Below are 24648 nucleotides of genomic sequence, written 5' to 3'. Positions count from 1 at the left end.
CTCTTTGACTAAGCTTTTGTTCATTGCCATAGTTTCTTCTGTGGCTCGGTGTCAAATTTATTTGTTTTGTCATATAACTCTGCTGTGAAGCGTCTTGGGAAGTTTTACTAAGTTAAAGGCGCTATATAAATAAAAGTTGTTGTGCAGACACTGTTTTAGAGCATTTGGGTCTTGCTAAACCTTGCAAACATCACTGCACAGAGGCAGAGGGCTGCACTGTGGTTCTCAACTAATTCCCTCCATATGTTTGTGGAGGAAGTGAGAGTATGCAGGGAGGTCTTGTTCCCTTCTGATGGGTGCAAGAGACCAAATGAACCTGGCTGGACATAGCAGAGGAGGTGAACAGCAGGGATGTTTGATGAGGAGGATGTGGGTGCAGTGCTGGAAGTGCTTCAATTACCTCATAGATCAGGAAAGGTGAGTGCAAAGCCACACTCAACTTCATTCTGCTGTGTGCCTCTTATCACATCCCCCATCACTCCACCTTCCCAACCCTACTCCTGCACATCATTACTCACACCAACATACCTTGCACGTCCACCCATCCCTTTCTATCTACATCATCACATTCCCATCTGACAAATCACCCCTCACACACTCAACCTCATCCTAATGCAGTCATAACAACTAATACCTCACCAGGAGTTCATTTAGCATTGACACCCCACTCCCTCATAGTCTCCCTCTACAGACGTAACCCATCCTTCCACTCATTCCATCACTCTCACTCAAACTTTTCTTCTGTCCTTCCTTGCAGGAGAAGACAGTCCACAATAAAAGAGAGAGTGAGAGAACCGGAGGTGGCTCTCCATCATTGGCCACGTTAACTGCAGCAGAGGAGGTCGCTCTGGATGTATCAGGAGTTAGAGCAGCTGGCTGTGGGAGATGGAGAGAGGGGGACATCTCAGCAACCGAGTAACAAAATTACATCTCATACAGCCGCAAGGCATACAGCAATCACTCCTATGGGGACTGATATCAGCAGCCAGTGAATGTTCATCGTGTGCATAATGGTATTGGTACCCATTCTTGAATGACATTTTTAAATCATCCCTTTACTCTGTCTATCAAGAGCCCTGCCACTGTACAGGCCTCCAGCCTCTGAGGGTGCACCGTCAGCAGACATAAGTGCACTCAGCAGCAGCGCAAATACGCATACCTTAGTGGATCCCACGCGATATGGTCATGTTGTCACCTTAGTGTGTCAGAAGTGAGCAAGAGGAGATGGTGGAGACGGGGACAACAGTGGAGCCTCCTCGACGGAGGGCGCAGGACACTCCAAGTGCTCAGCTGCATGCAGATGCTCAGCCTCAGGGACGATTCAGAAAGAGGGCGATCCTGGAGGTGCAGGGAGACTTGCAGAAGGCTTTGGCAGGTTTTGTGAGCAAATGTGCAGAGAATGGAGGAATCTATCTCCAACATGAGCACCACCGTGTCGTAGGTGATGGTGCCTGTAGGCTCTTCTGTGGAAAGGATGGCCACCTGCATGGAGCAGCTAATGCACCACTCCCATCAACACATGCTATCTATGGAGAATAGATGGCAGAGGCCCATAGACCTCCTCTTTAGGAGGGATGTCAACATAGACTTGGGTCCTCCTGGTCCCACTGCTTGCTAGCAGAGAAGTGCGGGTGGCACGAGAGGGATGTTGGTGAGAGCGGACATGGAAGTGGGGGCTCCTTTCAAAACGCTCACACTTCTCCCCCATTGCATCCCCCTTAGTCAAAGCCTCACATGCCTTCTGGGATCACGATGACCGAGTCTGCTCCTGTACAGTCGCAAGAGGAGCAGACTTTGGCGGGGCCATCACAGGCTCCAAGACCCAAAGTATGTCTGCCAAAAGTGCCTATGCAGGCGCAGCAGGGAAGTGAGCATTTTGCCTCTACCTCTGCTGAAGCCACAGGATTGCACCTCATAGAAGCATGCGTAAGCGAAAGATGACACACAAGTACATGCACAAGGGTAAGCACTCGGGTGTTTTAATAACTGTTTTGAGCTTCTATTACTCCTGTGTCATAAATAAAACGATTTATTTTCAGCCAATTTTTTCTGCAACTTTGGAAGTGGCTAAGTAAGTTGGAGTGAATGGTGAGACACGACATTACCTCCAGCAATGGTAATCAGTGTGAAAGAAATGACTTGGTCCTTGTAGGTTGCTTTATGGTGTTGCAGTGGGGTGGTGGGAGCCTGGCACAGCATATGGCAGCCAATTGGGTGTAATGTCTGAAGTTAAGTAAATCTGGCTATGATGAGCCCATCCCTGGCCTCCCGGACAGCAATGTACTCATATCATATCATAGGCAGTCCCTCGAAATCAAGGAAAACTTGCTTCCACTCTAAAAGTGAGTTCTTAGGTGACTGAATAGTCCAATATGGGAATTGCAGTCTCTGTCACAGGTGGGATAGACAGTCGTTGAAGGAAAGAGTGGGTGGGGAGTCTGGTTTGCCGCACGCTCCTTCCGCTGCCTGCGCTTGACTTCTGCATGCTCTCGGCGACGAGACTCGAGGTGCTCAGCGCCCTCCTGCATACTCTTGCTCCACTTAACGCAGTCTTTGGCCAGAGACTCCTAGGTGTCGGTAGGGATGTTGCATTTTATCAAAGAGGCTTTGAGGGTGTCCTTGAAACGTTTCCTCTGCCCACCTGGGGCTCGCTTGTCGTGGAGGAGTTCCGAGTAGAGCACTTGCTTTGGGAGTCTTGTGTCAGGCATGTGGACAATGTGGCCCGCCCAACGGAGCTAGTCGAGTGTGGTCAGTGCTTTGATGCTGGAGATGTTGGCCTGATCAAGAACACTAACATTGGTGCGTCTGTCCTCCCAGGGGATTTGCAAGATCTTGCGGGACATCGTTGGTGGTATTTCTCCAGCGATTTGAGGTGTCTACTGTACATGGTCCTCGTCTCTGAGCCATACAGGAGGGCGGGTATCACTACAGCTCTGTAGACCATAAACTTGGTGCCAAATTTGAGGGCGGCCGAAGGCTGCGCTGACACATTGGAGGCGGTGTGGAACCTCATCGTCGATGTCTGTCCTTGCTGATAATAGGCTCCCAAGGTATGAAAAGTGGACAATGTTGTGGCTTCCTGGACAACAATGTGCTAGGGTGTTGGTGGCATCTGGACGGCTGGTTCCTCCTGCTCCTCCTCTTCTGAAGAGGCTGTGCGTTCAGAGCCTTGCTCCTTATGTAGCGTTAACCCTTGTTACCGCGCTATGTTGTATAGCTTCACAAGTTAAGAGCGCACAGGGTTGGGGCTAATATATTAGTTAGCCAGTCCTCTATGCATGCTAACCGAAAACAGAGAATCGGGATAAATGGGTGATTTTCAGTTTGGCAAACTGTAACTAGTGGGATGCCACAGGGATCAGTGCTGGGGCCTCAACTATTTACAATTTATATTAATGACTTGGATGAACGGACCGAGTGTAACATAGCCAAATTTGCTGATGATACAAAGATAGATGCAAAAGCAAGTTGTGAGGAGGACACAAATAATCTACAAAGTGATATAGATAGGCTCAGTGAGTGGGCAAAAATTTGACAGATGGACTATAATGTGGGAAAATGTGAGGTTATCCACTTTGGTAGGAAAAAATAGCAAATTATTATTTAAATGGGGAGTGATTACAAAATGCTGCAGTACAGAGGAATCTGGGGGTTCTTGTACATGAAACACAAAAAGTTAGCATGCAGGTACAGCAAATAATCAGGAAGGCAAATGGAATGTTGGCCTTTATTGCAAGGAGGATGGAGTATAAAAGTAGGGAAGTTCTGCTCCAACTGTACAGGGCATTGGTAAGACCACACCTGGAGTACTGTGTACATTTTTGGTCCCCTTATTTAAGGAAGGATATACATGCATTGGCGGCAGTTCAGAGAAGGTTCACGGGGTTGATTTCTGAGATGAAGGGGTTGTCTTATGAAGAAAGATTGAGCAGGTTGGGCCTATACTCATTAGAGTTTAGAAGAATGAGAGTTGATCTTATTGAAACATATAAGATTCTGGGGGGGCTTGACAAGGTAGATGCAGAGAGTATGTTTCCCCTCATGGAGGAATCTAGAACTAGGGGGCATAGTTTCAGAATAAGGGGTCGCCCATTTAAAACAGAAATGAGGATGAATTTCTTCTCTCAGAGGGTTATGAATCTTTGGAACTCTATCCCAGAGAGCTGTGGAGGCTGGGTCATTGAATATATTTAAGGTGGCGATGGACAGATTTTTGCATGATAAGGTATTCACGGGTTATGGGGAGCGGGCGGGAAAGTGGAGTTGAGGCCAGGATCAGGTCAGCCATGATCTTATTGAATGACGGAGCAGTCCTGCTCCTATTTCTTATATTCTATGTTCTTATAAATGTCTGCGACAACATGGCGCTATAGCCGAGCCTCCTTTAGCAATGCTGCTCAGTCATGTTGAAGAGGCTCATCCTTTGCCTGTATACCCTGTGTTAGGGGTATCGCCTCCAGCGTGGTGCAGCCCTGCGTTGATGCCCTCTGTCCTGTGGAGCGTCAGAAGGTTGAGGAGAAGTTTGGTGGTGCTGCTGCTGGTGTTATAAGAATATAAGAATTAGGAGCAGCAGTAGGCCAAATGGTCCTTTGAGCCTGCTTCGCCATTCAATAAAATCATGGCTGATCTTCGACCTCAACTCCAATTTCCTGCCCTATTCCCATATCCCTTGCTGATGTAGTAGATGGCAGGCCAAGTAGAGATGAAAGAAGCAATCTGTCAATGGTGTGATAGGTTGTAGCAATGAGATGACAGTGGTTCCCGAATTTGCTGAAAACACTTCCAACCTCTAGAAATCTAAATCTGTTCTGACAATTCACTCAGCAATAGCAACTGCCTCAGGAACATAACCAGGGAGTATTTATTGTGCTTTCCATTCTGTGCAGTAATGAGTTCCATCAATGGCCACTGAACTTCCGCCTCAGGTTCACAGACATGGTTCCCGAGCTGCCTGATTCCCGTGCTCCTGCAGTAAAATTTGAAAGGTAGGCTTAAAAGGACACTTAAGGGTCTGACAACAACTTCATAATTAATCTAAATTAGGTCGCCCGCCTCTGCATTCGGGTCGCAGCCACGCTGGCAAAACGCCTCGAGTGAAAGGCATGAGGAGGCGGGATCCCGACCGCTCCACTCTATTTCAACTTTCATTTCCGACCCGCCTTCAATCCCGCACGCATGGCAGTGGGAAAATTCTGGCCTCACTGCTGGTGTACTTCTGCATGTGAGCCATCTACTCTAATCCTGCTCTCCTGCTTGCTCTGCTTTAAGTTTTTATGCAGGGTTTATTTGAGGTCCAAAAATATTGCACAGCATCATTTATAGAACATATCCATGTATATTCTGAACTGGAATACAAGTGAAGTCAATAGACTTTGTATAAAAAAAACTTCTGTGATATGTTGGAATGCTATTGGTATAAAAACTTCTCAAACTACTGTTTGATCTTTGATCTCTACATTTATCCACCACAGTTTGATGCTATGGTACATTTGGTAATATGGCTTTGAATCACAATCACATAGTGTAATTTTTTTTTTCATTCGTTCCTGAGATGTGGGTGTCGCTGGCAAGACCAACATTTATTGCCCATCCCTAATTGCCCTTGAGAAGGTGGTACTGTGCCTTCTTTTATGGTGATAGTACTCCCACAGTGCTGTTTGGGAGGGAGTTCCAGAATTTTGACTCAATGACAATGAAGAAATGGTGATATATTTCCAAGTCAGGATGGTGTGTAACTTGGAGGGGAACTTGCAGGCGATGGTGTTCCCATGCGTCTGCTGCCCTTCTTCCAGGTGGTAGAGGCCGTGGGTTTGGGAGGTGCTGCAGAAGAAGCCTTGTAGATGGTAAAAACTGCAGCCACGGAGTGAGTGAATGTTGAAGGTGGTGGATGGGGTGCCAATCAAGTGGGCTGCTTTGTCCTGGATGGTGTTGAGCTTCTTGAGTGTTGTTTGAGCTGCACTCATCCAGGCAAGTGGAGAGTATTCCATCACACTCCTGACTTGTGCCTTGTAGATGGTGGAAAAGCTTTGGGGAGTCAGGTGAGACACTCAGCAGAATACCCAGCCTCTGACCTGCTCTTGTTGCCACAGTATTTATCTGGCTGGTCCAGTTAAGTTTCTTGTCAATGATGATCCCCCCCACAGGATGTTGTTGGTGGGGGATTCGGCAATGGTAATGACATTGAATGTCAAGGGGCGCCGGTTAGACACTCTCCTGTTGGAGATAGTCATTGCCTGGCACTTGTGTGGTGCGAATGTTACTTACCACTTACCAGCCCAAGCCTGAATGTCATCCTGGTCTTGCTGCATAAGGACATGACTGCTTCATTAACTGAGGAGTTGCGAATGGAATTGAACGTTGTGCAGTCATCAGCGAACATCCCCATCTCTGACCTTGTAATGGAGGGAAGGTCATTGATAAAACAGCTGAAGATGGTTGGGCCTAGGACATTGCCCTAAGGAACTCGTGCAGCGATGTCCTGGGGCTGAGATGATTGACCTTCAACAACTGTAACAATCTACCTTTGTGCTAGATATGACTCCAGCCAGTGAAGAGTTCCCCTCCGCACCCCCTTGATTTCCATTGACTTCAGTTTTACTAGGGCTCCTTGATGCCACGCAGTCAAATGCTGCCTTGATGTCAAGGGCAGTTACTCTCATCTCCCCTCTGGAATCCAACTCTTTGTCCATGTTTGGACCAAGGCTGTAATGAGGTCTGGATTCGATTGGTCCTGGCGAAATTCAAACTGTGTATCAGAGAGCAGGTTATTGGTGAGTAAGTGCCGCTTGATAGCATTGTCAACGACACCTTCCATCACTTTGTTGATGATTGAGAGTAGACTGATGGGGCAGTAATTGGCCGGATTGGATTTGTCCTGCTTTTTGTGGACAGTTCATACCTGGGCAGTTTTCCACATTGTGGGGTAAATGCCAGTGTTGTAGCTGCACTGGAATAGCTTGGCTAGAGGCGCAGCTAGTTCTGGAACAGAAGTCTTCAGCATGGCAACTGGAATATTGTCAAGGCCCATAACCTTTGCTGTATCCAGTTTGCTCAGCCATTTCCTGATATCACACGGAGTGAATCGAATTGGCTGAAGACTGGCTTCTGTGATGTTAGGGACCTCAGGAGGAGACTGATAAAGATCATCCATTCGACACCTGGTTAATGATAGTTGTAAACGCTTCAGCCTTGTCTTTTGCAATCGCGTGCTAGGCTCCACCATCATTGACGATGGGGAACCTGTTAGTGGTTTAATTGTCCACCACCATTCACAACTGGATGTGGCAAGATTGCAGAGCTTTGATCTGATCTGTTGGTTGTGGGATCACTTAGTTCTGTCTATAGCATGCTGCTTCTGCTGTTTAGCATGCATGTAGTCCTGTGTTGCAGCTTTCCCAGGTTGGCACCTCATTTTTAGGTATGCCTGTTGCTGCTCCTTGCTTACTCTTTTGCACTCCTCATTGAGCCAGGGTTGATCCCCTGGCTTGATGGTAATGGTAGACTGAGGGATATGCCGGGCCATGAGGTCACAAATTTTGGTGGAATATAATTCTGCTGCTGCTGATAGCCCACACGCCTCATGGATGCCCAGTTTTGAGCTGCTAGATCTGTTCTAAATCTATCTCATTTAGCACAGTGATCGAATCAAATCATAGGGCCCAAGTTTCCGCCCTCTGTAAAAACGGCGCGAGTTTCTGGAATAAAAAGGGCGCTGAAAACTTACCTTGTGATTCTCCGAGCTCCTCAGGACATCTTCGGCCTCAGCGTGGCGCAGCACAAGGGGTCGGGGGCGGAGCCAGGTCCCGGCGCTGAAAACAGTGCTGGGACCTCTGCACATGTGCGCTAGAGTGCGCGCGCATGTGCAGTAGCTCCTTGTAGCCCGAATCTCTGCGATGCTGCGTGGGAGGGGTCCGAAGCACGCCGTCCCTCGCCCTGGCTGAATGGGCTCCCCAGGCATTGAAGATCAGGAATCGGGCTTTCCTCCCGTTCAGCTCCCCCTCCCGTCCCCCCACCCCCGTTCCGCGCCCCGCACCCCCCTCCCGTTCAGCTCCCATTCCCCCCCTCCCGTTCATCCTCCCCCCTGTTCAGCCTCCCCCAGCCCCCCATTCAGCCTCTTTTCCCCCCCCTCCCGTTCAGCCTCCCCCCCTTCGCGTTCAGCCCCCCCCTCCCATTCAGCCCTTCCCCCCCCTCTCCCCCCTCCCTCCCTCCCCCCTCCTCCTCTCCCCCGACCCTCCCCCCACCCCTCGCTGTCAGAAACACAGAGAGACACTGACAGAGACACAGAGAGAGACATTGCGCGGCGGAGGTGGGGGCCTTCCAGCAAACTGTTGAAGGGCTCCCGGTGCTGCAGTAGATGAGTAGAAACTTAATTTTTTATTTATTGATTGATTTTTTTTTTTTTTTTTGATTGATTTATTGGTTGATTTATTGATTTATTTATAATTTATTATTGAAGATGGCTCTTTATTTGTAAAGTGAAGTGTTTAATGTTTGTAAACTTCCCTCCCCCCCACTATCTCTCATTCCCTACGCCTGATTTATAAGTCTAGGCAAGGTTTTTCTGAGCGTACAAAAGTCTACTCTTACTCCATTCTAAGTTAGTTTGGAGTAAGTTTTCGCTGTCTAAACTTGCAAAACAGGCGTAAGTGGCTGGTAACACCCCCTTTTGGAAAAGAAACTGTTCTAAAACGAAACTATTCTAACTCACTAGAATTGGAGCAAACTAAATGCTGAGAATTGCAATTTCTAAGATACACCATTTTAAACTAGTTGCTCCAGAAAAATAGGAGCAACTCGAGCCGAAACTTGAGCCCATAGAATGGTTATAGCATGGAAGAAGTCCATTTGGCCCATCGAGCCCGTACCAACACTCAGCTAGTCCCACTTCCCTGTCCTTTCCCCGTAGCCCTGCATTTTTTCCTTCACATACTTATCCAACTCCCTTTTGAAAGAAAAAATTGAGTCTGCCTCCATCACCCTTTCTGGCAGTGCATTCCAGATCTTAACCACCCGCTGTGTAAACACATTTTTTCTTGCATCGCCTTTGGTTCGTTTGCCAGTCACCTTAACTCTGCATCCTCTGGTTCTCAACCCTTCAGCAAATGGGAACAGTTTCTCTCTATCTACTCTGTCCAGAACCCTCATGATTTTGAACACCTCTATCAAATCTTCTCTCAATCTTCTTTGCTCCAAGGATAACAACCCCGGCTTCTCCAGTCTATCAACGTAACTGAAGTCCCTCATTCCTGGAATCATTGTCGTAAATCTTTTCTGCACCTTCTCTAAGGCCTTCACATCCTTCCGAAAGTATGGTGCTCAGATTTGGACACAGTACTCCAGTTGGGGCCGACCAAGTGTTTTATACATGTTCATCATAATTTCCACAATTTTGTACTCTATACCTCTACTTATGAAGCCCAGGATCCCATAAGCATTTTTAACTGCTTTCCCAACCTGCCCTACCACCTTCAATGATTTATGCACATATACCCTCAGGTCTCCCTGTTCATGCACCCCCTTTAGGATTGTTCCATTTAGTTTATATGTCCTCTCCTCATTCTTTCTACCAAATGCATAATTTCACATTTTTCTGCTTTAAATTTAATCTGCCACGTGTCAACTCATTTCAACAGCCTGGATATCTGTTCCTAAAGTCTATCACGCTCCTCCTGACTGTTCATTATGCTTCCAAGTTTTGTGTCATCTGCAAATTTTGAAATTGTGCCCTGTACACCATGTCCAAATCATTAATATATATATTAAGAAAGGCAGTGGTCCTAGAACTGACCCCTGGGGAACACCATTCCTCCTATCCGAAAAACAACCGTTCACTGCTACTCTCTGTTTCCTGTCACTTAGCCAATTTCGTATCCAGGCTGTCAGTGTCTCTTTTATTCCATGGGCTTCAATTTTGCTGGCAAGCTATTATATGGCACGTTGTCGAATGCCTTTTGGAAATGTCAACCGCATTATCCTCATCAACCCTTTTTGTTACCTCATCAAAAAACTCGATCAAATTGGTTAAACACAATTTGCCTTTAACAAATCCATGCTGGCTTTCCTTAATTACTCCATCCCTATTCAAGTGCCTCTTAATTTTGTCCCCTATTACTGTTTCTAAAAGCTTCCCCACTATCGAGGTTAAACTGACTGGCCTGTAGTTGCTGGGTTTATCTTTACACCCTTATTTCAACAATGGTATAACATTTGCAATTCTCTAATCCTCTGGTACCACCCTCGTAGCTATAGAGAATTGGAATATTATGGCCAGTACCTCTGCGATTTCTGCTCCTCAATTCCCTCAGCATCCTAGGATGCATCCCACCCGTTCCTGGTGACTTATCTACGAAGTACAGCCAGCTTTTCTAATACCTTTTCTTTATCAATTTTTATCTCATCCAGTGTCTCCACTACCATCTCCTTCACTATTTCTGTGGCAGCATCCCCTTCGTTGGCGATAGTGCCACACAACACGATGGAGGGTGACTTAATTTGAGGGTGGGATTTAGAAACATAGAAAATAGGTGCAGGAGCAGGCCATTCAACCCTTCTAGCCTGCACCGCCATTCAATGAGTTCATTGCTGAACATGAAACTTCAGTACCCCCTTCCTGCTTTCTCGCCATACCCCTTGATCCCCCGAGTAGTAAGGACTTCATCTAACTCCCTTTTGAATATATTTAGTGAATTGGCCCCAACCACTTTCTGTGGCAGAGAATTCCACAGGTTCACCACTCTCTGGGTGAAGAAGTCTCTCCTCATCTCGGTCCTAAATGGCTTACCCCTTATCCTTAGACTGTGACCCCTGGTTCTGGACTTCCCCAACATTGGGAACATTCTTCCTGCATCTAATCTGTCTAAACCCGTCAGAATTTTAAACGTTTCTATGAGATCCCCTCTCATTCTTCTGAACTCTAGTGAATACAAGTCCAGTTGATCCAGTCTTTCTTGATAGGTCAGTCCCACCATCCCGGGAATCAGTCTGGTGAATCTTCGCTGCACTCCCTCAATAGCAAGAATGTCCTTCCTCAAGTTAGGAGACCAAAACTGCACACAATACTCCAGGTGTGGCCTCACCAAGGCCCTGTACAACTGTAGCAACACCTCCCTGCCCCTGTACTCAAATCCCCTCGCTATGAAGGCCAACATGCCATTTGCTTTCTTAACTGCCTGCTGTACCTGCATGCCAACCTTCAATGACTGATGTACCATGACACCCAGGTCTCGTTGCACCTTCCCTTTTCCTAATCTGTCACCATTCAGATAATAGTCTGTCTCTCTGTTTTTACCACCAAAGTGGATAACCTCACATTTATCCACATTATACTTCATCTGCCATGCATTTGCCCACTCGCCTAACCTATCCAAGTCACTCTGCAGCCTCATAGCATCCTCCTCGCAGCTCACACTGCCACCCAACTTAGTGTCATCCGCAAATTTGGAGATACTACATTTAATCCCCTTGTCTAAATCATTAATGTACAATGTAAACAGCTGGGGCCCCAGCACAGAACCTTGCGGTACCCCACCAGTCACCGCCTGCCATTCTGAAAAGTACCCATTTACTCCTACTCTTTGCTTCCTGTCTGACAACCAGTTCTCAATCCACGTCAGCACACTACCCCCAATCCCATGTGCTTTAACTTTGCACATTAATCTCTTGTGTGGGACCTTGTCGAAAGCCTTCTGAAAGTCCAAATATACCACATCAACTGGTTCTCCTTTGTCCATTTTACTGGAAACATCCTCAAAAAATTCCAGAAGATTTGTCAAGCATGATTTCCCCTTCACAAATCCATGCTGACTTGGACCTATCATGTCACCATTTTCCAAATGCGTTGCTATGACATCCTTAATAATTGATTCCATCATTTTACCCACTACTGAGGTCAGGCTGACCGGTCTATAATTCCCTGTTTTCTCTCTCCCTCCTTTTTTAAAAAGTGGGGTTACATTGGCTACCCTCCACTCGATAGGAACTAATCCAGAGTCAATGACTGTGTGGTGGTCATTGCTACCAATGCTGTCATGGACAGATGCATTTTCGACAGGTAGATTGATGAGGACGAGGTCAAGTTGGTTTTTCCCTCGTGTTGGGTCTCTCACCAACTGGAAGCCATGTCCTTCAAGACTCGGCCAGCTCGGTCAGTAGTAGCTACCGAGCTACTCTTGGTGATGGACATTGAAGTCCCCCACCCAGAGTACATTCTGTGCCCTTGCTACCCTCAGTGCTTCTTCCAAGTGGTGTTCAACATGGAGGAGTACTGATTCATCAGCTGAGGGAGTGCAGTGGTTGGTAATCAGTTGGAGATTTCGTTGCGCATGCTTGACCTGAAGCCATGAGACTTCCTGGGGTCAGGAGTCAATGTTGAGGACTCCCAGGGCCACTCCCTCCCGACTGTATACCACTGTGCCACCACCTCTGGTGGGTCTGTCTTGCCGGCGGGACAGGACATATCTCGGGATGGTGCTAGAAATGGAGGAATCTGGGACATTTACAGAAAGGTATGATTCTGTGACTATGACTGTGTCAGGCTGTTGCTTGACTAGTCTGTGGGACAGTTCTCCAACTTTTGGCTGTTGTTTCCGAAGCCAGTGACGAAGTAGATGCCAGGTGGTCCGTCCAGTTTTATTCTTATTGTTTTTCGTAGCGGGCCATTTCAGAGGTCAGTTGAGAGTCAACCACATTGCTATGGGTCTAGAGTATCATATCGGCCAGACCAGGTAACAACGGCAGATTTCCAGTTGGGTCTTTAACGACAATCTGATTGTTTCATGGTCACCATCACTGATACTAGCTTTTTTTATTCCAGATTTATTTAATTGAATTTAAATTTCCCAGCTGCCGTGGTGGGATTTGAACTCACGTCTCCGGATTATTAGCCCAGGCCTCCGGATTACTAGTCCAGTAACATAATATGCTACTGTTCCTTTTCGAGTAATAAATCTAGAATAATTGTTCTCCTTAGTTGTTCTCCTTTGAGAAGAGAAGGTTAAGAGGAGATTTGATAGAGATTGTTCAAAATCATGAGGGGTCTAGGCAGAGTAGATAGAGAGAAACTGTTCCCATTGGCGGAAGGGTTGAGAACCAGAGGACACAAATTTAAGGTGATTGGCAGAAGATCCAAAGGCAACATTTTACCAGCGAGTGGATTGGATCTGGAATGCTCTGCTTGAGTGGGTGGTGGCGGCAGATTTAATCATGGCTTTCAAAAGGAAATTGGATAAGTACCTGAAGGAAAAAGAATTGCAGAGCTACAGGGAGAGGGCGGGGCAGTGGGACTAGTTGAAGTGCTCTTGCAGAGAGCCGGCACAGACTCGACAGGCCGAATGGACTCCTGTGTTGCAACCATTCTATGAAAATTTTACGAATGAGGTTTATACCAGACTCGGTGACTAGGTGGAACAAATACAATAGTCGGATCAGTCAGTGAAAAGAGAAGACAAGTTAACATTTTGAATATAACCCTTTATCAGTTATAAATGTTGCCTGTGTATTTCTGTAATTTTCTGTTTTTGTTACAGATTTCCAGCAGCTGTATTTCTTTTCTTTTTAAAGACCAAAATTGTTTTAAATAGAGATAGTTGTTCTTCAGTAAGTTTTTCACTTTTTGAAATAAAATATGCCAGCAATTTCAGTGCTTGCTCTAATTAGAAAATTAGAAACAAAGGAAATGTATAGAATATTGTGTTGCAAAATAGTAGGCGGAAACCTATATCACTGAAATCATACCAGAAATACTGGCTGCCATGTTATCTTACAAGAACTCAGAGTTTAGGTTTCCTTTATTTGAATTAAAACAATTGATATGAATTAATGTTCTCACATTCAGGCTTGTTAATAAACCAAAATGCCAGTTTTCTGGTGATCAGTAGAATCACCTGTTTTCTTTCACTGGGTGGGGTATTTCAGACTACAAATTGGATGCTGTCAGTCATTAGACCAGACCAAAAGACCCAACTTGACAGGGATGTTTATTTTTTTTTCCTGTTTTTTTTTGTCTTTCACTTTCTCCTGATTCCCTGTTCCCAAGATGATAAACAGAACAATTGTCTCAGCCAAAATCATAATTCTCGCACATTTAGAAACAAATTAATGTTTAGGGAAGAAGAAAGCCATTGGTCCATCTAGCCCACCTTTGCAAATCTACTTACCTAATTTTAGAACTAATAGCTCTGCATCCACTTTTCTAACAGGAATTCATCCTGACTTTTTTAAAATCCTGTCTTGGTTTTCAGTTTCATGCTCCCACTGGTAAGTTGTTTCACTTTTATGTTTGAGACCAGCAGACCTCCTCTACATGCCCAGTAACTCTACATCCTTTCTGTAATATTCTCTTGTATTATCTAATACCTTCTGACTCTCATGTCGCCGTCCCAGACTTGACCCCCATTTAGACAAGCCTGCAGCTTCATTCTGTGTCTCTCTTGGCATTCTTCAAAGGGCCCACCGTGGCACTCGTCGCTGTCTCCTCACAATCAGCAACCCCAACTATCCCATCCTAATTTCTCACTGAGCTTACCACCCAACTTGCCCACGGTGGGCTGACTTTGCAAATCTCCTCCCAGTCCAACTCATCCCTCCAACCAATGACCATGTGCATTCTGGCAGTAGATTAGCCATCACGAATGATCTCAAAATCTCCTTGCAGAATGCCCGCTCACTTGCAACCAGGGCCCTTGCCATCCATGACCTTATCGTGGATGACTGCATCGACATCATGGCACTAACTGAAACTTGGCTGAGGGATAATGACACGCTACCTTTAATCGAAGCCTCCCCTCCTGGCTATACCTTCCACCACTTGCCCCGCCCAGACCGCCATGGTGGCGGTGTAGCTCTCATCACTAAATCAAACTTTGGTCTGTCCCCCTACTCCTCCGGCACGTTCTCATCTTTTGAACATCTTGCCTTATTCCACCGCTCTCACACCTCATTCAAAATTCCCGTTTTCTACCGCCCACCCAAATATGATAAAAACGTTAGCACGGATATATCATCACTGCTTTCCTCCCTCAGCCTATGCATCAAGCGACATCTCATCCTCGGTGACTTTAACCTCCATCTCAATTCATCATGCTTTCTCTCCTCTGAGTTCACTACCCTCCTGTCCTCCCTTAATCTCTCCCTCCATGTAAATTCCTCAACCCATATTCACGGCCACCCCCTTGACCTTGCAATCTCTCATGGCCTTGCTATTCCAACTGTTATATATGTAAACCTGTAAATACCTTGTGTAACCACCAGAGGGCTCATCCCCTGGAGTCCCAAGGGATCCCACAATCCCTTGAGAGCACCTGTACTTAAGGAGGCCTCACAGGCTGGAGAGGCACTCTGGAGACCTGCAATAAAAGATTACGGTCACACTTACTTTGAGCTCACAGTATCTGGTCAGACTCTTTATTCATTCATAAGAACTGGCGATGAGATGCAGATGACGAACCCAACGATGCAGAGAACAGTGGGCATCCTGGAGAAATTTTCGGAGGGAGATGATTGGGAAACCTTCGTGGAGCAACTTGACCAAAACTTCATGGCCAACGAGCTGGAAGGAGCAGCGAACGTTGCCAAATGAAGGGCGATTCTCCTCACTGTTTGCGGGGCACCAACGTACGGCTTCATGAAAAATCTGTTTGCTCCAGCGAAACCCACAGAGAAGTCGTACGATGATTTGTGCACACTGGTCCGGGAGCATCTGAACCCGAAGGAAAGCGTTCTGATGGCGTGGTACCGGTCCTACACGTACAAAAGGTCTAAAGGCCAGGAAGTGGCGAGCTATGTCGCCAAGCTAAGACACCTTGCAGGACATTGCGAATTTGAAGGACATTTAGAGCACATGCTCATGGACTTCTTTGTACTTGGCATTGGCCATGAAGTGATACTTCATAAACTTTTGACTATAGAGACCCCAACCTTGAGTAAAGCCATAGCGATAGCCCAGGTGTTCATTGCCACCAGTGACAATACCAAGCAAATCTCTCAGCACACGAGTGTTGCTATTAGTACTGTGAACAAAGTAATGTTGTTTTCGAATCGCAACGTACAGGGCAGGCCTCACGTGCCTACAGCTGCACGTCCGCAGATGTCTCAAGAGTCCACCATCAAGGGTGATGAACGCAAGGCCATTAACACCTTGTTGGCACTGCGGGGTGGTCATCGTTTCCATTCATGCCACTTCAAAGGATATGTTTGCAAGGGCTGTGGAACAATGGGACATCTCCAACGTATGTGCAGGCGAGCTGCTAATCCTGCAAACTACCATGTTGCAGAGGAGGACAGATCCACGGCGGATCACGACGAACCAGAGCCTCAGACCGAGGAGGCAGAGGTATATGGGGTGCACAAATTTACCACAAAATGTCCCCGATAATGCTGACAGTTGAATTAAATGGACACTCGATGTCAATGGAGCTGGACACGGGCACGAGCCAGTCCATTATGAGCAAAAGGACTTTCGATAAATTGTGGTACAACAAGGCCTCAAGGCCAGTCCTGACTCCCATTCGCACTAAACTGAGAACTTACACAAAGGAACTGATTCCCGTAATCGGCAGTGCTACCGTAAAGGTCTCCTACAATGGAGCGGTGCACAAGCTACCACTCTGGGTGGTACCAGGCGATGGCCCCACGCTGCTTGGCAGGAGCTGGCTGGGGAAAATACGTTGGAACTGAGATGACGTCCGAGCGCTCTCGTCCGTCGATGACACTTCGTGTGCCAAGGTCTTAAACAAGTTCCCCTCGCTGTTCGAACCAGGCATCGGGAAGTTCCAAAGATCAAAAGTGCAGATCCACCTAATTCCGGGGGCGCGACCCATCCATCTCAAGGCAAGAGCAGTACCGTAAAGGGCCATGTTTCACCAGTGCCGAGTTCAAAGAGTTCATGACCCGCAAAGGGATCAAACATGTTACATCTGCCCCGTTCAAACCAGCATCTAATGGTCAGGCAGAGAGAGCAGTGCAGACAATCAAGCAGAGCTTGAAGAGGGTAACTAAAGTCCTGCTTAGTTACCGCACGAGACCCCACTTGCTCACTGGGATTCCACCCGCTGAACTGCTCATGAAAAGGACACTTAAGACAAGGCTCTCGTTAGTCTACCCTGATCTACATGAACAGGTAAAGAGCAGGCGGCTTCAACAAAGTACAAATCATGACAGCGCAAATGTGTCACACAAAATTGAAATCAATGATCCTGTATTTGTGTTGAACTATGGACAAGCCCCCAAGTAGCTTCCCGGCACTGTTGTGGCCAAAGCGGGGAGTAGGGTGTTTCGGGTCAAACTTTCAAATGGACTCATCTACAGGAAACACTTGGACCAAAACAAACTCAGATTCACAGACTATCCAGAGCAACCCACATTAGACCCTACCTTTTTTGCCCTTCCCAACACACACACCAATGGCAACCAACACAGCGGTTGACCACGAAGCAGAACCAATCAACTGCAGCAGCCCAGCAGGACTCACCACACCAGGCAGCCCAGCAAGGGCCCAACAAACGACTCACCAAAATCAGCATTTGCACCGAGACGATCGACCAGAGAAAGAAAGGCCCCAGATCGACTCACCTTGTAAATAGTTACACTATTGACTTTGGGGGGGGGGGGGGGGAGGTGTTGTTATATATGTAAACCTGTAAATACCTTGTGTAACCACCAGAGGGCTCAACCCCTGAAGTCCCTTGGGAGCACCTGTACTTAAGGAGGCCTCATAGGCTGGAAAGGCACTGTGGAGAACTGCAATAAAAGACTACGGTCACACTTTACTTTGAGCTCACAGTATCTGGTCAGACTCTTTATTCATACATAATACCAACCATATCAATTAAAGATAAAGCCATCTCTGACCATTTCCTTGTATCGCTCTCGACCCACATCCCCCTTCCCCAATTTAAACCTACTTCTGCATCCGCTCCTGGAAAAAACTCTCTCCAAACTCTCTTACAACTGCACTGATCAACTCAAAACTGTCTAATCTTTGCACCTCTTTTAACAATGACTTTTCTGCTGCCACCGATCTGCTCAACCACACCCTCACCATCACCTTTGATTATCCAGTCCCTATTAAAAAGATTGCTCTCTCCCATGCTGGCCGTTCTCCCTGGTACAGCCCTCAGCTTCGCTTCCTCAAGTCAAAAGGGCGTAGACTTGAACGGATGTGGCAGACAACTGCTTTATCCATTCACCACCAGATCTGGCTTGAACACATAAAACATTATCGGTTCCTACTCTTGCCTACAAAAATTGCTCACTATTCCAGGATAATTCTGGAATGCAAAAATAACCCCCGGCTACTATTCTCTACTGCTAACCTCTCCCCTATCTCCACCACACTCACCTCCAACAACAAGTGTGAGGAGCTCATGGATTTCTTTGTCTCAAAGATTGAGACCATCCGATCAGCTGCCTCTGCGAGTTCCCTTCCTTCACCTAGCCCACTGGGCCAAACTTCATCTGAGGCTCCCACCTGTCCTAGCCCTAAGCTCACATCTTTCTCTAGTTTCTCTTTGATCTCCCCTCTTGATCTCTCCAAACTCACCTTGTCCATGAGACCCACTTCCTGCTCTCTTAAACCTATTCCCACTAAACTGCTGACCACCCAACTTTCTTTTTTGGCTCCCATGTTAGCCGACATTGTTAACGGTTCTCTCTCCTCAGGCTATGTTCCCCTCTCCTTCAAATCTGCTGTCATCACCTCTCATCTCAAAAAACTCACCCTTGAACCCATTGGGCTTGCTAGCTATCGTTCCATCTCCAACCTCCCTTTCCTGTCCAAAGCTCTTGAACATGATTTCACCTCCCAAATCCGTGACCATCATTCCATGAATTCAATGTTTGAATCCCTTCAATCTGGTTTTGGCCCCTGCCACAGTACTGAAACAGCTCTCATCAAAGTCACAAATTACATCCTAATTGACTTTGACAAAGGTAAACTATCCCTCCTTGTCTTTCTGGACCTGTCTGTAGCCTTTGACACAGTTGACCACTCCATCCTGCTCCAACTCCTCTCCACCAAAGTGCACTCGCCTGATTCCATTCTTATCTATCTAATTGTAGCCAGAAAATCTCCTGCAATGGCTTCTCTTGCCACTCCCGCATCATTACCTCTGGTGTTCCCCAAGGATCTGTCCTTGGCCCCCACTTATTTCTCATCTATATGCTGCACCTTGGCAATATCATCCAAAAACACGGAGTCAGTTTCCACATGTACGCTGACGACACCCAGCTCTACCTCTCCACCACTTCTCTCAACCCCTGCTTGGTATCTAAATTGTCAGATTGCTTGTCCGACATCCAGAAATTTTCTTCAATTAAATATTGCGAAGACTGAAACTATTATCTTTGGACCCCACCACAAACTGCGTTCCCAAACCACTGACTCCATCCCTCTCGCTAGCATCAATCTGAAGGTGAACAAGATTGTTCGCAACCTAGGTGTCATATTTGACCCCAAAATGAGTTTCCAGCCACATATCCGCAGCATAACTAAAACTGCTTTTTTCCACCTCCGTAACATTGCCTGCTTCCGCCCCTGCCTCAGCTCTTCTGTTGCTGAAACCCTCATTCATGCCTTTGTTACCTCTAGACTTAACTACTCCAATGCACTCCTGACTGGCCCCCAAAAATATGTAAACTTGAGGTCATCCAAATCTCAGCAGCCCGTGTACTAACTTGCACCAAGTCACGATCACCCACCACCCCTGTGCTTTCTGATCTACATTGGCTCCCAGTTAAACAATGCCTCGATTTCAAAATTCTCATCCTTGTTTACAAATCACCCCATGGCCTTGCCCCTCCCTATCTCTAATCTTCAGCCTCACAACCCCACGAGATGTTTGCGCTCCTCAAATTCTGGCCTCTTGAACATCCCTCATTATAAGTGTTCAACCATTGGTGGCCGTGCCTTCAGCTGTTTGAGTCCTAAGCTCTGGAACTCCCTCCCTAAACCTCTCCTCCTCTCTACCTCTCTTTCCTTCTTTAAGACGCTCCTTAAAACCTATCTCTTTAAACAAGCTTTTGGTCATCTGCCTTAATTTCTTCTTTTGTGGTTCGGTGTCAAATGTATCTGTTTTGTCTTGTAACACTGTTTGAAGCGCCTTGGAATGTTTTACTACGTTAAAGGCGCTATATAAATAAAATATATTATAATAATACGGAGACTAAACTGCAGACTCACCAAGGCCAGACACAACTTCACCTTTTATTTGAATTATAAATCACACCCCTAGCTATACATTGTAAAATGTTATTTGCTTTCAAAATCACCTGAACTGATCGTTTTAAGGACCAATCCACCAAAACCCCAGATCTCTTTGCTGCTCTGTTATCTCTAACAAGTTAAACTCGTGTCCTCCAAATTCTCGCATCTTTGACCTAATCTCATGTTGTTATGTAGATACATATAAAGACAGTATGCACAAAGTCCCACAAACAGTAAGTTAGTTGAATGACCAGTTAATTTGTTTTTGGTGGTATTGGCTAGTGGAAGAATGTTGGCCAGGGACTGGGAGAACTTCTTGCTTTTTAATTTGTGCCATGGGATTAATGTTCACACTAATGGGCAAATGGAGCTTAATGTCTGTTCTGAAAGACAAATCTGTTTTTATTGTAATCACTATGGATGTTATAAGAATGCCGTTAATTATCTGTTCTCAGGGAATTGTATCACTTTGTCTGGTGTTTGAGACGCTCGTTCAGACCTACCTCCCTCAACTCTTTTATCATTTGCGTGAAATTGGAGCACAACCGTAAGTATTCAATCTTCTATTGAAGGTTCTATCCAGAATGGTTAAATGTTTGCCAAATCGATAAATCGTTTTGAGAAAAATGGTTTTGAAGAGTATTTCGAGCACTCTTTTTAACAATTCTGTGCAGGCCAACACAGATCTGCAATCTCTCATTGATTTATGATGAGTCTCCAAACTAGGCCACTTGCTCTGATCCCTTCTATTCTCTTGCTATAAACTCATTTGACCAAACCTTGAAGGAGGGCTTCAAGGGCAATGAATGATGAGTGAACGAACTAAGAGAGAATATAACTTGAAAATGGGAAGAGAAATACATTTTCTATAAGTATTATTTTGTAGCTAAATGACAAATTCTCCAGTCGGAGAGAGTCAAGTTTTGCAAATAAATGTAGAGGTTTGCGGGGGGTGGGGTGGGGGTGGTCTGTTTCTATAATGAGAAACACAGGTGAAACATCCTATAGAACTGTTGTGAGTTCCTTTACTTTCCTTTCCAATTTTAACATGTTTTTGTTCCGAAAAGCATAGACTCTTGCTAGAGTACAGTACCACAAGTGACAGCAACCCATCAGAATGGGTAATCTTCATATTTGAGGATAGATATTGAAGGATAGAATTTCAGTGGGGTTTCCCTATCTCCTGCTGTTACTTTGACAAACCATCAGCAGAAACCCCACCGAAACTGCATAAATGGCCATTTACACCATTTCACTGGGGTTGCCAACGATCCTTCACCAAAGTTACAGCAAGAACCCCCGCTGAAATTCCAGCTGTGAGTGTGCAGATTGTTCAACATGGAGAGATGATCTGATGCTGTTGTCACCCAACATCCACACATGCACATGTTGCAGGAATCTGGATGGCAAGCAGAAACATTAACACTGGCAGATTTATTATTTCCTCAGCTGCTCAAGATAAAAACAAAAATGTTGGAAGTGCACAACAGGTTCATTAGTCTGTAAAGAGAATTGGATCAGTTAAAGTTTTGGATTTAGGGCCTTCATCAGAAGCCAGACTGGAATCAAACCCGAACTTTCTGGTCTGTTACATAGAAACATAGAAACATAGAAAATAGGTGCAGGAGTAGGCCATTCGGCCCTTCTAGCCTGCACCGCCATTCAATGAGTTCATGGCTGAACATTCAACTTCAGTACCCCATTCCTGCTTTCTCGCCATACCCCTTGATCCCCCTAGTAGTAAGGACCTCATCTAACTCCTTTTTTAATATATTTAGTGAATTGGCCTCAACAACTTTCTGTGGTAGAGAATTCCACAGGTTCACCACTCTCTGGGTGAAGAAGTTCCTCCGCATCTCGGTCCTAAATGGCTTATGGCTTACCCCTTACCCTTAGACTGTGACCTCTGGTTCTGGACTTCCCCAACATTGGGAACATTCTTCCTGCATCTAACCTGTCTAACCCCGTCAGAATTTTAAATGTTTCTATGAGGTCCCCTCTCATTCTTCTGAACTCCAGTGAATACAAGCCCAGTTGATCTAGTCTTTCTTGATAGGTCAGTCCTGCCATCCCGGGAATCAGTCTGGTGAACCTTCGCTGCACTCCCTCAATAGCAAGAATGTCCTTCCTCAGGTTAGGAGACCAAAACTGTACACAATACTCCAGGTGTGGCCTCACCAAGGCCCTGTACAACTGTAGCAACACCTCCCTGCCCCTGTACTCAAATCCCCTTGCTATGAAGGCCAACATGCCATTTGCTTTCTTAACCACCTGCTGCACCTGCATGCCAACCTTCAATGACTGATGTACCATGACACCCAGGTCTCGTTGCACCTCCCCTTTTCCTAATCTGTCACCATTCAGATAATAGTCTGTCTCTCTGTTTTTACCACCAAAGTGGATAACCTCACATTTATCCACATTATACTTCATCTGCCATGCATTTGCCCACTCACCTAACCTATCCAAGTCGCTCTGCAGCCTCACAGCATCCTCCTCGCAGCTCACACTGCCACCCAACTTAGTGTCATCCGCAAATTTGGAGATACTACATTTAATCCCCTCATCTAAATCATTAATGTACAGTGTAAACAGCTGGGGCCCCAGCACAGAACCTTGCGGTACCCCACCAGTCACTGCCTACCATTCTGAAAAGTACCCATTTACTCCTACTCTTTGCTTCCTGTCTGACAACCAGTTCTCAATCCATGTCAGTACACTACCCCCAATCCCATGTGCTCTAACTTTGCACAGCAATCTCTTGTGTGGGACCTTGTCGAACGCCTTCTGAAAGTCCAAATATACCACATCAACTGGTTCTCCCTTATCCACTCTACTGGAAACATCCTCAAAAAATTCCAGAAGATTTGTCAAGCATGATTTCCCTTTCACAAATCCATGCTGACTTGGACCTATCATGTCACCTCTTTCCAAATGCACTGCTATGACATCCTTAATAATTGATTCCATCATTTTACCCACTACCGATGTCAGGCTGACCGGTCTATAATTCCCTGTTTTCTCTCTCCCTCCTTTTTTAAAAAGTGGGGTTACATTGGCTACCCTCCACTCCATAGGAACTGATCCAGAGTCAATGGAATGTTGGAAAATGACTGTCAACGCATCCACTATTTCCAAGGCCACCTCCTTAAGTACTCTGGGATGCAGTCCATCAGGCCCTGGGGATTTATCGGCCTTCAATCCCATCAATTTCCCCAACACAATTTCCCGGCTAATAAGGATTTCCCTCAGTTCCTCCTCCTTACTAGACCCCCCGACCCCTTTTATAACCGGAAGGTTGTTCGTGTCCTCCTTCGTGAATACCGAACCAAAGTACTTGTTCAATTGGTCCGCCATTTCTTTGTTCCCCGTTATGACTTCCCCTGATTCTGACTGCAGGGGACCTACGTTTGTCTTTACTAACCTTTTTCTCTTTACATATCTATAGAAACGTTTGCAATCCGTCTTAATGTTCCCTGCAAGCTTCTTCTCATACTCCATTTTCCCTGCCCTAATCAAACCCTTTGTCCTCCTCTGCTGAGTTCTAAATTTCTTCCAGTCCCCAGGTTCGCTGCTATTTCTGGCCAATTTGTATGCCACTTCCTTGGCTTTAATACTATCCCTGATTTCCCTTGATAGCCACGGTTGAGCCACCTTCCCTTTTTTATTTCTATGCCAGGCAGGAATGTACAATTGTTGTAATTCATCCATGCGGTCTCTAAATGTCTGCCATTGCCCATCCACAGTCAACCCCTTAAGTATCATTCGCCAATCCATCCCAGCCAATTCACGCCTCATACCTTCAAAGTTAGCCTTCTTTAAGTTCTGGACCATGGTCTCTGAATTAACTGTTTCATTCTCCATCCCAATGCAGAATTCCACCATATTATGGTCACTCTTCCCCAAGGGGCCTCGCACAACGAGATTGTTAATTAATCCTCTCTCATTACATAACACCCAGTCTAAGATGGCCTCCCCCCTAGTTGGTTCCTCGACATATTGGTCTAAAAAACCATCCCTTATGCACTCCAGAAAATCCTCCTCCACCGTATTGCTTCCAGTTTGGTTAGCCCAATCTATGTGCATATTAAAGTCACCCATTATAACTGCTGCACCTTTATTGCACGCACCCCTAATTTCCTGTTTGATGCCCTCCCCAACATCACTACTACTGTTTGGAGGTCTGTACACAACTCCCACTAACGTTTTTTGCCCTTTGGTGTTCTGCAGCTCTACCCATATAGATTCCACATCATCCAAGCTAATGTCCTTCCTAACTATTGCCTTAATCTCCTCCTTAACCAGCAATGCTACCCCACCTCCTTTTCCTTTTATTCTATCCTTCCTGAATGTTGAATACCCCTGGATGTTGAGTTCCCAGCCCTGCTCATCCTGGAGCCACGTCTCCGTAATCCCAATCACATCATATTTGTTAACATCTATTTGCACAG

The 24648-nt window shown here is 46.0% G+C and overlaps 1 protein-coding gene across 7 annotated transcripts in view; it reads left to right on the top strand.

Moving 5' to 3' along the window:
• Window positions 1–24648, top strand: part of tbc1d19 (TBC1 domain family, member 19) — a 317152-nt gene that overhangs the window by 267604 nt on the left and 24900 nt on the right. For all 7 annotated transcript variants that reach the window (XM_070870665.1, XM_070870657.1, XM_070870654.1 and 4 more), the window contains one exon: window positions 20653–20744. In XM_070870665.1, the coding sequence (XP_070726766.1) occupies window positions 20653–20744 (92 nt within the window). The remainder of the gene's footprint in view (window positions 1–20652; window positions 20745–24648) is intronic.

Source organism: Pristiophorus japonicus, chromosome 2 (genome assembly GCF_044704955.1).
Source record: "Pristiophorus japonicus isolate sPriJap1 chromosome 2, sPriJap1.hap1, whole genome shotgun sequence".
NCBI classification, from domain to species: domain Eukaryota; kingdom Metazoa; phylum Chordata; class Chondrichthyes; family Pristiophoridae; genus Pristiophorus; species Pristiophorus japonicus.
The sequence above is the reverse complement of the archived record's forward strand: the minus strand, read 5'-3'. Positions and strand labels throughout refer to the sequence as shown.